The sequence below is a fragment of the Halichoerus grypus genome, chromosome 2, assembly GCF_964656455.1.
Source record: "Halichoerus grypus chromosome 2, mHalGry1.hap1.1, whole genome shotgun sequence".
NCBI lineage: Eukaryota > Metazoa > Chordata > Mammalia > Carnivora > Phocidae > Halichoerus > Halichoerus grypus.
The window spans coordinates 180,061,212-180,074,766 of record NC_135713.1 but is presented as its reverse complement, the minus strand read 5'-3'; the positions used below and the strand labels follow the sequence as shown (position 1 = coordinate 180,074,766).

The 13,555-nt window shown below is 35.3% G+C and overlaps 1 protein-coding gene across 3 annotated transcripts in view; it reads left to right on the top strand.

The window, feature by feature from the left end:
• STXBP4 (syntaxin binding protein 4) overlaps positions 1 to 13,555 on the top strand; it is a 221,865-nt gene that overhangs the window by 96,520 nt on the left and 111,790 nt on the right. For all 3 annotated transcript variants that reach the window (XM_078065070.1, XM_078065058.1, XM_078065066.1), the window contains exons 13-15: positions 6,873 to 6,989; positions 7,493 to 7,542; positions 9,638 to 9,771. In XM_078065070.1, the coding sequence (XP_077921196.1) occupies positions 6,873 to 6,989; positions 7,493 to 7,542; positions 9,638 to 9,771 (301 nt within the window). The remainder of the gene's footprint in view (positions 1 to 6,872; positions 6,990 to 7,492; positions 7,543 to 9,637; positions 9,772 to 13,555) is intronic.

Sequence of the window (13,555 nt, the reverse complement as noted above, 5' to 3'; positions counted from 1 at the left end):
TAGTTTGTGATTTTTTTTATAACATATATACTATATTCATTGAAAGGTCTTCAAAAACTATAATAGACATATACATTTTTATTTCACTGAGGTAGAAAATTAAGTAAATTGAAATACATATTTTATAACTTTTAACGAGTTCACTTAGAATAGGTATTTATATCTCTAATCCAGTCAACTTTAAAGAAAACATAAAGCAAATTTGAATACTTTATGTCTCCTTATATAAATATAAAACAGTTAAATACCTTAAATACAACAGATGGAAATGAAACCAATTTTAGAAAAGCAAAATACAGAAGAAAATCTGAAATTTTCTTTGGTCAGCTCTTAAGAGTCACTAACATTTCTCACATCTGCCCATTTAAACCAATTCCAAAAGAAAGCTGATATTCTTGTCACCCTTTAATATACAAGGCCAAGGGAAAATCATATTACTTGAAAAGGCAGCAATACTTAAAAATATTACATATTCTTATCTACATTTATTTTTGGCCCAGTATTTACATTTTGAAATCAGAGATACATGCTTATTTCATGTGAGTAAACTTTAACATGATTCTGAAAATACTGGGAATTATCAAAATATCAAAAGTACTGTTTCCTTTGCTGTGCAACATTTTTTATCTTGATGAAGTCCCAAAAGTTCATTTTTGCTTTTGTTTCCCTTGCCTTTGGAGACGTGTCTTGAAAAAAAGTTGCTGCGATGTTGGGATGGGTGTTATATGCAACTAATGAATAGATGAAACAATAAAAACAAATAAATAAATAAAATTAATGAAATTCCAAAAAAAATAAAAAAAATTTAAGGTACTATTTTATAAACTCTATGTACTTTTGGAGGGATAATCAACAGTCTTTAAAAATACTTTCTAAGTAATATTCAAAAAGTTCTCATGAATTTATTCTTTTTTTTTTTTTTTTTTTTGTAAAGCATAGGTTATTTGCAATTCTCTGTCCCAGCTCCTAGCTGAGACACATTTTTGTCCTAAGTTGTCTGGCAATATAATTAATTCAGTTTTTCTCTTTTTTAGCATAATGGTGTCTCATGCCATTCCTCCTAACAAGATTCTAAGCTAAGCCCTTATCCTATCTCTGAAAAAACAATCTTTTGTTTGTTTATTTTTTTCTTAAGATTTTTATTTATTTATTTGACAGAGAGAGGCACAGCGAGAGAGGGAACACAAGCAGGGGGAGTGGGAGAGGGAGAAGCAGGCTTCCCGTGGAGCAGGGAGCCCGATGCGGGGCTCGATCCCAGGACCCTGGGATCACGACCTGAGGCAAAGGCAGACACTTAACGACTGAGCCACCCAGGCACCCCTTTTCTTTTCTTTTTTTAAGATTTTATTTATTTTTTTATCAAAGAGAGAGAGCACAAGCAGGGGGAGCAGCAGACAGGAGAAGCAGGCTCCCCGCTGAGCAAGGAGACCAATGTGGGACTTGATCCCAGGACCCTGGGATCACAACCCGAGCCAAAGGCAGACACTTGACTGACCGAGCCACCCAGGCATCTCTGTTTGTTTATTTTCTAAAGAAAAAATATTAGACGAGAGCATCTCAACATTTCCCAAACTCAATGCCAGTGGAGAAAGAGAAGGAAACTTTTTTTTTTTTTTCAGTTATTTGAGATTGCTTCAAGAGACATTGATGAAGATATTAGAGAACTCAGATTCAAATATTCATTTTTAAGACACAGATTGTTTCTAACAATGTTTTTATTTTTCACTAAGTTTTCCCTTATCTCATCTCTATACTTACTTACCTTTTTTGTTTTTGTTTTTTCTGTTTACCCCCAGCTTAGGAAATAAAACATTACCAACACCTTTGAAGATCCAGTGTCCATCCCCAGTTGCATTCCCCTCCCTCGTGCTCAGAAGTAATCACTTTCCTAGATTTAGTATTAATCATTTTCTTGATAATTTTACCACATATCTTTATATCTCTTAAAAATAAATATTGTTGGGGCGCCTGGGTGGCTCAGTCGTTAAGCATCTGCCTTCGGCTCAGGTCATGATCCCAGGGCCCTGGGATGGAGCCCCGCATCGGGCTCCCTGCTCCACGGGAAGCCTGCTTCTCCCTCTCCCTCTCCCCCTGCTTGTGCTCCCTCTCTCGCTGTGTCTCTCTCTGTCAAATAAATAAATAAAATCTTTAAAATAAAAATAAAAATAAATAAAAATAAAAATAAATATTGTTGAATCTTGCCTGTTTATCAACTTTATATAAATAGAAATGTCCTGCATGTATTCTTCCTACTTGCTTTTTTCACTGAACCTTTTATTTTTGCAATTCATCTATTTAAATTTATAGCCAGTTCATGTATTTTCATCCCTTTTTTGTACTCCCTTAAAGGGATATACTACAGTATATTTGCCCATCCTGTCTTTGATGAACAGTCCAATTATTTCTGCTTTATTATGAACAATGTTGCTAAAAAACACTTTTGTACATGTATCATGCTCTGCATGCATACAGTTTGTCTTGGGTTCATATCTTAGGGTGGAACTGCTAGGTTAAACGATGATCAATCAACTTTACTAGGTAATGCCTAATTGTTTTTGAAAGCTTTTGAACCAATTTTTACTCCCACCAGTAGTGAGTGAGAGATACTGTTCACCGCACACCCTTGCTGACACTTTGTTTTCATTTACTTTTAATTTATATCAATCCGGTAGGTGTGATAAGTAAATCTCATTGTGGTTTCATTTGGACTTCCCTGGTTACTAAGGACTTGGAGCCGCTGCTACGCCGGGACCAGCGGGCACTGGCTCACAATAGGGGATTGTGTGCATCGCTTCTTAACTGCATATTCAGCGACATCGGGTTGGTAGCTTCAATCAGACATAGTGGAGTTATTTACGCCCCCAAATGCTATAAACCAGGGCACCTCTGGCCCAGATAGCCAGCTGAGCATATATTTATGTACTTGTTAGGCATTTGTGTTTCTTTGTGAAATGCCTCTTCGTTACCTTCAACCATTTTTTCCATTGGGTTATTCTTTTCATATCGATATGTAGGGATTGTACGTATGTTCCAGTTGCTAACCCTATATTCAGTTACATGTTATTGAAGTCTTTTCTGAAATTTATGGCTTGCTTTTCACCCCATGGTAGAATAAACATTGATTTTCATATAGTCGAACTTACCAGTCCTTTCCCTCATGTGTCTTTTTAGAAGGTCTTCCATTCCCAAAGATATTCTTTGATATTTGCCTCTAAAAGTTTTGGGGGTGCCTGGGTGGCTCAGTCGGTTAACTGTCTGCCTTCAGCTCAGGTCATGATCTCAGGGTCCCAGGAGTGAGCCCTGTGTCAGCACCCTGCTCAGTGGGGAGTCTGCTCCTCCCTCTGCCCCTCCCCTTGACTCCTGTGTATGCTCTCTCTGTCTGTCTTTCTCTCTCTCTCAAATAATAAACAAAATCTTAAAAAAAAAAAATAGAAGTTTTAAAGTTTTGATCCTTCTGTCATTGGTTTTGTGGCGTTATGTGGGGATGGGGATCCATGTTATTCTTTCTTTATTCTAAGTGAATGACCAACTATCCCAGCACTATTTATTCAAAAGTCTCTTCTTTCCTAATTGATCTACAAATCAGCTCTGTCATAAATCAAGATTGCATGTGTGTCTATCTTCCTGAGGGCCCTCTATTCTCTTTCATTGGTCTATTTGTATATTCATGCCAATAATACACTGTAGTGGTTACTATATCTTTTACAGTAAGCCTTGATAGCTGATCACCTGCCTAGTTCTTTTTCTTTAGAAGTATGTTGGCTGCATAACCCTTTGATCTCTTATATATATTTTAGACTTGGCTTATAAATTCAACCAAAAGGGAAAAAAAAAACTATTGGAATTTTTACTGAAAATGCATTAAATATATAGATTAATTGGGGAAGAATTTACATATTTATGATTGAGTCTTTATTAATAAACACCAGTGAGGCACAGAAAGTTTAATTGCATTGTGACCAGAGAATCTAGTCTATAGCATAATAACTCTAAAATTTGTTGATGGCTGCTTCACGGTTTACTCTATGGCCAGTGTTCACACATGTTCAAAGTGAGCTTGAAAAAAATTCTGCAGTTTTTTGATGTATTGTTCTATAATCCACTAGATCAGGGTCATTAATTGTGGAGTTCAGTTCTTCTTTAATCATCTTAATTTCCTTGTCAGAGGAATGCATTAAAATCTCCCATTTTTTTTTAAATTTATATATTTTGAAGTAATATTTTTAGCAGCATACAAGCTTAGAATTACATTATCATCCTTTATGGAATGTTGTGACTCTTCAATTTAGCAATCTTCTTTTCTCCCTAATATTTATTTTTGATTGATATTAAAATAGTTACAATAGCTTTCTTTTGGTATTTACCTGTGTGTGTTTTCCTTTCTTTTACTTTTAACTTTTCAGTGTCCTTATGTTTTAATTGTATATGTGGTAAACAACATATAACTGAATCTTTTCCTTATCTTACTAATTTTTGATCTTTAATTGGAAGGATCTTTCCATTTATACTCTTTTATTTGCTAATGCTCTTGGCTTCATTTACACCCTCTTTTAATTTATGCATCTTATGTGTCCTCTGTTTTTTGGTTGTTTTTTCGGTTGTCATTTCTTGCCTGTTTTTTTTTTTTTAAATTGGTTCAGATTTCTCCTGTGTTCCCCAATTCCCATTCCATTTATTTCCTCCTAGTTTAGACGGTATGCACTCCATTTCTAATTTTTAATGATTATCTTAGAAATTTTAACATTCTATTTTAGCTTAAATTATAAAACTAATCACTAGCTTTCCCCTTCTTCTAAATATTATAAGCACTTTAGAACATAAATCCTATCATCCCTTCCTACTTAATTTCTATTTTTGTCAGTATTTTAGTTCTTTCTTGACTTTTAACACCATAAGTTAGACACTATTACAATTTATTTTGTGCTGTCAACCTTTGTTTAAATAGGTGCCCATGTTTACCATTTTCTAAGTTCAGCATTCTTTTTGCATCTCAGACCTTCTTGCTTAAATTATTTCCTTCCTGAAGTACATGTTTTAGAAATGTGTTTAATGAGGATCTGTTGGTAACAAAGTCTCTTCAGTTTTGTTTGTCTGAAAACATCTTTATTGAACTTTTGCTCTTGAAATACATTTTTGCTACTTTTAAAGTAAGATGGGCGCCTGGGTGGCTCAGTTGGTTAAGCGACTGCCTTCGGCTCAGGTCATGATCCTGGAGTCCCAGGATCGAGTCCCGCATTGGGCTCCCTGCTCAGCAGGGGGTCTGCTTCTCCCTCTGACCCTCTTCCCTCTCATGCTCTCTGTGTCTCATTCTCTCTCTCTCAAATAAATAAATAAAATCTTAAAAAAAAAAAAAAAGTAAGTTGACATTTAATTCCTTTCAGTGTTTATTCCATGGTTGTGATATCAGCAGTCAATCTGTTATTTGTTTGCAGTCCGTTGTTTCTTTCTAGATGATTTTAAGATCTTTTTATTTTCAGTGTTGAACATTTGACTATGAGTCATGTGTTGACTTATTTTTATTTATGTTGTTTGAGCTTCACTGAGCTTCCTGATCTGAGGAACGGTGTCTTTTGTTATTTCGGAAAAACCCCAAACTGTTATACTGAGCAGTTTCTCCTTCATTCTTTCTGAACCCTCATGTGTAATTCACATGGGGTGTATACCAGATCTTCATCTAGTTATATTCTCCTTACCTCTTCTCCCTTCTTTTATATTTTCCATTTTTATTTTTCTGCTGTATTATGAGAACCTTCTTTACCTCTGCCTTCCAGTTTACCCATTCTCTTTTCAACTATATCTAATTGGATATTAAACCCATAAATTAGTTTTTAATTTAATTTTGATTATATTTTTATTTTTAAGATTGATTCTTTTATGTCATGTGGATCTGTTTTTATAGTTTCTTTTCCCTTTGTTATGTTTTAAATTCCTCCCTAATTTTTAAAACATTAAACAGTATAGTCTGTATCTTATCACTCCAATATATCTCGTCTTTATAGGTCTGATCCTGTAATTTGTTTCCTTCAACTGACTTTTGTTCATGGTAGCTTGTTTCCTGAGGTCATGTTCTTTTGACACATTATATGTACGAATTCTTTGGGATCTGAGTTTAGAAAATATCCCTCCACAGAAGTTTTGTGTTTGCTTCTACCATTCTGGGACTGTTTTAAACTAAAATTTCAGCTTATAAATTTACAGGACACATGGGTAATACAAATTATGACCTCAAACCTTCATGAGTGGGGGCTTGTGATTAGAAGTTATAGGGGAGATTTTTTTTAACCCACTTTCCAGAACCAAAATCAAAATCATGTATTTACTTCTGGAAGGTTTGTTTCTTTCTAATTCACCCATTAGAACCTCAGAACAAATTATGCTGCACTGTACTCTTATGAGTGAGTTCACCCAGCATTGTTGTTGTTTGTCTTCATGGAATTCCTTTACTGTCCATGGGAACCCTTTAGTTCCCTGCCAGCTCAGCTTTACATTGGATCATATTTGGATCATATTACGTTAAATATATGTATATCTTCAGCAATTTTTGTTGTACCCCACTGGTAGCAGTTTCTGTCAGCAGCTGGCAAGCCATATTGTAAAAAAAAAAAATCATAAGCTCAATCTAAATGTATTTTGCTATAAGAATCAACAAAGTCATATACAGCTTATCTCGTAAAATTTGCAACATCCCTGTGCAGTTTAACTTTTAAATATGCAATTAGTTAAATGCCTACCCAAATTAGAAGATATATACAGTAAGAGAAAACAAATAATATGGTAATGTTGGATATCAATTAATAAAAACTGCAAATAGGAGCCACTGATGTAAAAATCAAAGAAATGAGTAAGACCTTCCTTTTGATACCTCTGTCCAGGAAGGTGTTCAGGAGTTAAGAAAGAGAATTACAGTACTCGACTGCCAATTGCGAAAATCGGAAATGGCTCGAAAAACTTTGGAGGCATCCACTGAAAAGCTTCTTCATTTTGTAGAGGTAAATTTTCCCATTATATTATTTTATGTCCATTTTTAAGAAATCTGTAGATGACTGACATATAGATAAATGTCCTGGTGTTTGGTGGCTAATGAAACATTTTCTGGCTCAAAATAGCAATGCTAACCTATAGCCAGGTTTAAAATTGCATAGATAATGAAAAGACCAGCTAACCAATAGATTGTTAAGAGAAATAATTGAGATGGGATAACATGATCCCAAATATATGCTGTGTTTCAATGAATACTTTCTCAAAACTCTTAATACTATGTAAACATTATTTGATAAATATTTACCCTATAAAGAAATGTTCCCATAGCTATTACACATCTGAGTAGAGTTCCATGTCAGTGTAATTGATTTTTTTCCCTCATGTAACAGAAACACGTTTTAATCAGTTGGGAGTGGGAGGATGGGGGAGGTTATAGATATTAGTTAAGTAAGAAAAAACATCTTAAAAATATCAAACTTACAATCTCCTTTACTGTTTTGTTTGTCTCTAGACTATTCAAGAATTATTTTCTGATAATTCTTCTCCTTTATCAAATTTAAGGTAGGAATATTTAAGTGTTTTCTGTAAAGTATGATTACATTTTTCATTTGGTAATTGTGATTAAAATACTAAAATCTCTTAAATAGCCTTAAGATGCTACATAACTCCTACTGGATGCTTTTTTCCCCCCTATTTTGTGGAAAGAGATACAAGGACATGTTGTTTTTGACCCTATCTCTATAAGAGAAATTCCTGGAGGGTAGCCAGTCACTGTAACCTACTACTCTAAAATTGAGGGTAGGAATCACCTATCCTGTTTTTGTCAGGAATTCTGTAAAGATGGGATTACCTTGAAGTTTCTAAGCATCCTGTGTATGAATAAAGATTACTTGAAAGGTCAGTCTCAAGCCAGCAGATCAGTTGTTATGGCAAACAGAATTTTATAAAACATGTTCATGCAATCAGTTTCTTTTATTTTCAACGTTCAGTAGACACAAATAAAAGGAATACATTTGGAGGAAACACCTTAGTTTTGTTATTATTCACAGTTTGTTTCCAATTTAAAGTTTCTTACTAAGAGCTACAAACTTACTAATAACATTTATGTATTTCTGACTGCAAGTTTATGGTCATTTTGATACATAATGAAAGACAAAAGAAAGTTTCCTGTTTATACATTTTCAAAGCAGTTTTTTCCCTCATCTTAGAATAGCTGCTGCTAGCAATGTATTTCTACTTCTAGCAATACACGCTTGCAGAAACAGGAAAACTCTGCCCTTTACTATGAAAACAGCAGTTTAATAAATGAAGATGATTCATTGTATTTTTATTATATTTTAGGGTTCCACATGGCTCTTTTTTTTTTTACTTTAGAAGAATGTCTATGGTAGTACACTTAAAAAATAATTTTATTACTGAAATGTAGTTGTCACACAATATTCTATTAGTTTCAGGTATACAACATAGTAATTTGATTATTCTATACGTTATGCGATAATAGTATACTTTTAAACTCATTGTAATGCTTTATTCTAATGAAAGATCTGACAGTTTATTGCTATCCATACTGCTGATGATGTAAGATAATTATGTGACTTCCGTGATAATTATTTTCAGTAAGAATTTAAAACACTCAGCAACCAGATTCCTCTTGTGTGGTTGTGTGTCCCCCATTCCCACCCTCAAGGTCTCATTGTGCCCTTGAATAATAAATCAGAAGTTTTGGTATTAAAAATAAAGGTTAAAAATGACTATTTAAAAGCCAGAACCTGTCCTTGCCTTAAACTGGTTCATGGAAAAGGAGTTACCTTGAAAAACAACATTAAGCAACTTTTCACCACATCTTGGAAACTTAAACTCTAGGAAAATCTGGTTCAGTCTTTTTATTATACTATATCTTCTGTAATAAATTTTGGCCTTGGTCATTCAACACAGAATAAAGGCCCTATATTTGAATTTGAGAATTGATGCTTTAGTTTCTCCTTGTGAATTAATACCATCATGCTTATGAAGATGGATAAAAATAATAATGTTTTCGTTATCAGTTTAAAATCGTCTCTTTTCAAGTAAAAGTTTCAATGTAATTACGGTTTTTTGCAGTAAAACCTTGCATTTTAAATTACACCAGAGCGCATTCATTTCAGGTGACATTTGCATCTTCAAAAAGTGATATAAATGCTCTAGGCTGTTTTAGATTTAGGGGACAACAAATGGAAGAGCTTAAGAGATAATTTCAGTTAAAAAAAATTCAAAAAAGGTAATTTCAGGAGCAAATATACATATCAAATTTATATTTAATATTATAGGAAGTAATAGTAAATATCCATTTAATAAATTTATGTTTAAGTGCTTCATTTGAATTTTTACAAAACTAAATAAAAGGCTACATCTTGTTAGCATAACATAAGCACTCACAAAATAAACCCAACAAATGATTTATTCCTCCTTATTATGAGGTCAATCTGATTCTTTAAATATGTCTTTGTTACATAATAAAGAAATGAAAACAAACGTTTTGTGATTACTTCATTTTATGGCTGTAAGAATACACTATTCCCAGAAATACAAATATTTTTGTACATAAGAATTCAGATTAAGCCAAGATAGATGTTATTTATTGTATGATAAGTTCAACTTTATGTTATTGCCCTCACAGTGAAAGAAGAGCTATGTTAGCTTCTCAGACTTCCCTTACACCACTGGGAAGGAATGGACGTAATATCCCAGCAACGCTGGCTCTTGAATCTAAGGAACTTGTTAAATCTGTTCGGGCCATACTTGACATGGATTGTAAGTTTTATGCAATTTTTCACTTTTTATTTTTTACTTTTTTTTTTTTAGTAATGTATTTAACGGAACAAAAGGAAATTTCAAGCGCGGCAGTTCAGTTTTGTTAAATTTGTTGGTTTGCCTACAGTAAAATTAATAGCTAATCGATAAATACATTAATTTTAGGGGGAGAATATTTACTTTAAGTGCCTGAAGTGGCTTCGAAGAGAAGTTGGCTGCTTAAGACATGTTTTTAACTCTACTTCCATCCAACGTCTCTTTGAAATGGAAGAATAAGTAGAAAAATAAATCCACAACAACACTGGAAACGTGAAAGGTTAGAACCCACATTGAGGAATTTTTGAATAATATACAACAGATGGAATAAAACTGAAGGTACAGCCCAGCTGAGCAAAAGACCCCAAAACACAATAAAGATGAATGACAAAACTGCTGAAACAGTGAGTTAAGTAGAACCATGAGAAAACTTCCAGGATCACAGGCAGGGAAAACTAGGAACAGACCCTTGGGCAGTCGGCACGGTAATTAATTAAAGGGCTATGGAATAGCTGAACCAGTTCCCTCCTCATCAGAGCTGCTGGCTCAGGCGTTTACTCCTAAACCAAGGCCAAGAGAAACCTCTCTTAAAAGAATTGCATGATCTGTCGCTGGACACCCCCAGAGTCAGCACGGGGCTAGAAAGAGAAGCAGGGCAACTGGCTAAGTAACTTCCAACATCCCAGCAGACAGGGAGACCCTTGGGGAGAGCTTAAATGATTGGATGTTTCCGTCCTTCCCTCCTCCTGTCTCCCAGCACTTTTGCCTCTTCATGGATTTGGACTCCCTTTTTATCTGTTTGTTCTCCTGTCTGTCCCCTTGATGTCAGTCCATCTGCTGGTTGTCTTTGTGCTGGCATCTCTCATTCCACTCTCCCTGGCTTGCCACTCTCAGTCTTCCCTATGCTGGGGACCAGATAGCAAATATCTATAAATATAAATGTGGAGAATTACAAATGAAATTCTATGTTAACAAAGTATCCAAGTAAGTTTTGAGTCAAGTCCTGGGTAGTGAAATGGTTTGGCTTTGTAGAGGATAATATTCAAAGACCCTTTGGGGGTAACTTTTAACTTCAAAACTATGTTACAGAAAGAGGATTGGAAACCATGCCTTTAATAGTATCTTCAATTTCTGCAGTGAGGTGTTTTTTTTTTCCTTAATTTTGTATAATATATTACATTTAAAAAATCAAATTATATTTCAAAAACCCTGTAAGAACTATGTAAAGAAATTCTGTAGGTTTCAGGGTAGATGAAAATAATCAGTTCTAATGTATCATGTGTATACTCAGAATTTTATATATTAGACATTTTTAAGTGAGGGTGGGGACAGTGAGGGAAACACCTGCACACGCACATAGCCCAGCGGACGTTGCCATCATTAATTTTAATTACCTTGCTAACATTAACCTTTACATTTGTCAAACATGATTATTCAAAGAAAATATTTGAAATTCAGCAGAACTTCTTTGGAAGAAAAGTGAAAAATTCCATCTGCACTTTTTATCTGTCATAAGATTGTACCTAGTCTGCTGTTTAGACTAGCAAACTACGTTATCTTTTTATTTAGAAATATAATTGCTAATATTGGCATATATTGCCAGTACTTTTATAATTTTTATGACCTGTCTTTTTATGTTTGATAATTCAGATAAGCTCAGCTCGTTTTTCTTTCTCTTTATGCAGTAGCTTTTTTCTATATGTAATGAAAAGCAGAAAATCACTACCAAGAGGTAGATAATTCAGCTGCAGTCTCTAACCTCATTTCCTTTGGTGTGACTGTCTGCTTATCTCAAGTAACAATTTGGAATTTTCTCTTGGGTAATTGCCTCTACTTTCTTCTTAGAATGAGGACACTCTGGGATTTCCTCAGAAATGAGAATCAGATTTCTTGGGTGTTATAGCTTAAAACCAGTCTCTGGGGAATATCTAGGAGACAATTCTGAACCTTTTTTGGATGGTGGCCTCCACTGAAATCTCACAAAAGCCCTGTTCCCAGACATGGGCAATTATACACATTTGCATCCATCTTCGGGGTGTTCATAATTCCCAACTTAAGCTTAAACCTAGAAGTAGGATCACAGAGAACACAAATGCTTTCTACAGCCTTGCAAACCTGGCCATCCCACTCTCATCAGGATACCTCTAGCAGTGGAAAAGTATGAATCCTAGAGGCAGCCCGGAGGAGCAGTTTGAACCCACGTAAACAGTGCTCTGCTGAACCCCTGATGATCCCTGGAGATGCCCCAGGGAGCATCACAATTAGCCATCCAACTTAAGTGGGCAAATTACTTAATCTCTGGTTCTCTTTCCTCATATTAAAAGTGGAGTTCAGGGGCCACCTGGGTGGCTCAGTGGTTAAGTGTCTGCCTTCAGCTCAGGTCATGATCCCAGGGTCCTGGGATCGAGCCCTGCATCGGGCTCCCTGCTCAGTGGGGAGCCTGCTTCTCCCTCTCCCACTCCCCCTGCTTGTGTTCCCTCTCTCGCTGTGTCTCTCTCTGTCAGATAAATAAATAAAATCTTTAAAAAAAAAAAAAGTGGAGTTCATAATATCTGAAGTGGCAGGATTGGGGAATCAAGTTGAGATACTTGTAAAGTAACTAACCAAGCACCTGGTAGTGGAAGATGTTCCATAAATGGACATTATTGCTGCCGGTGCTGCTAATGCTGGTACCACATTATTATTATTTAAAGCAGCTCATTAAATGCACTTTTTCTCTGTGCTAAGTATTAAGCAATTATTGTCTAAATCTTCTTTCAATGTGGATCCATTTGAAAATAGGGTAGGTGAGAGCTTTTCTTAATGTAACATTTATTTTCAACTTTGAGTTAGAACCTAACCATCACAGGAAACCGTGGTTAAATGTCTGAATCAGCATCTTATCTTTCAGTTGTTTATTGCTAACTATAACAAAACTATGGTGTGTTCCATCATACTGCCCCCACTGAAATGTTATGCAGACAAATAGACATTTTTGATCAGTATTGAAACCCTTGGAGGAGCTTGATGTCCATCTCCATCAATATTTACATGGTTGATATCGTAATGTTTTATTGTAATCTTTATTTGAAATAGCTACTTGTTTTGAACTGCAGTCTCTGGTTGACATCTAGATTGACAAAATAATTCTGTAACAAAAGCAGGAAGAAGCAGTTCTATTTTTAAAATGCATAATAAAATAATATCTGGCCAGATATTCCATAGGAGGTCTTTAATAAGAACTTATTGACTTCCTGGTAAATTGGCAGCACAAGCACAAGCATCTACCTTCCTTCAAGATTCTCATGGAAAGGGGCACCTGGGTGGCTCAGTCGTTGAGCGTCTGCCTTCGGCGCAGGTCATGATCCCAGGGTCCTGGGATCGAGCCCCGCATCAGGCTCCCTGCTCAGTGGGAAGCCTGCTTCTCCCTCTCCCGCTCCCCCTGCTTGTGTCCCCTTTCTCGCTGTGTCTCTCTCTGTCAAATAAATAAAAATCTTTAAAAAAAAAATTCCCATGGAAATGATAAATGGAATGTAAAAATACAGTAAAAATCTTCAAAAGCACTAGCAGTTTACAGGCAAATCCCAAGAAGTTTTCAATAGGGCAGGTAGGACCACATACAATGAAAGCATGAATGGCCAACTTGTTAGTCCCCCTGCTGAACAACAGTGGCAATTATGGAAATAATTGGAGGTCACTCTGGCAGGAGGACAGCCCTTAATGCATTCTATTTTTTTTTAAAGATTTTATTTATTTATTTGACAGAGAG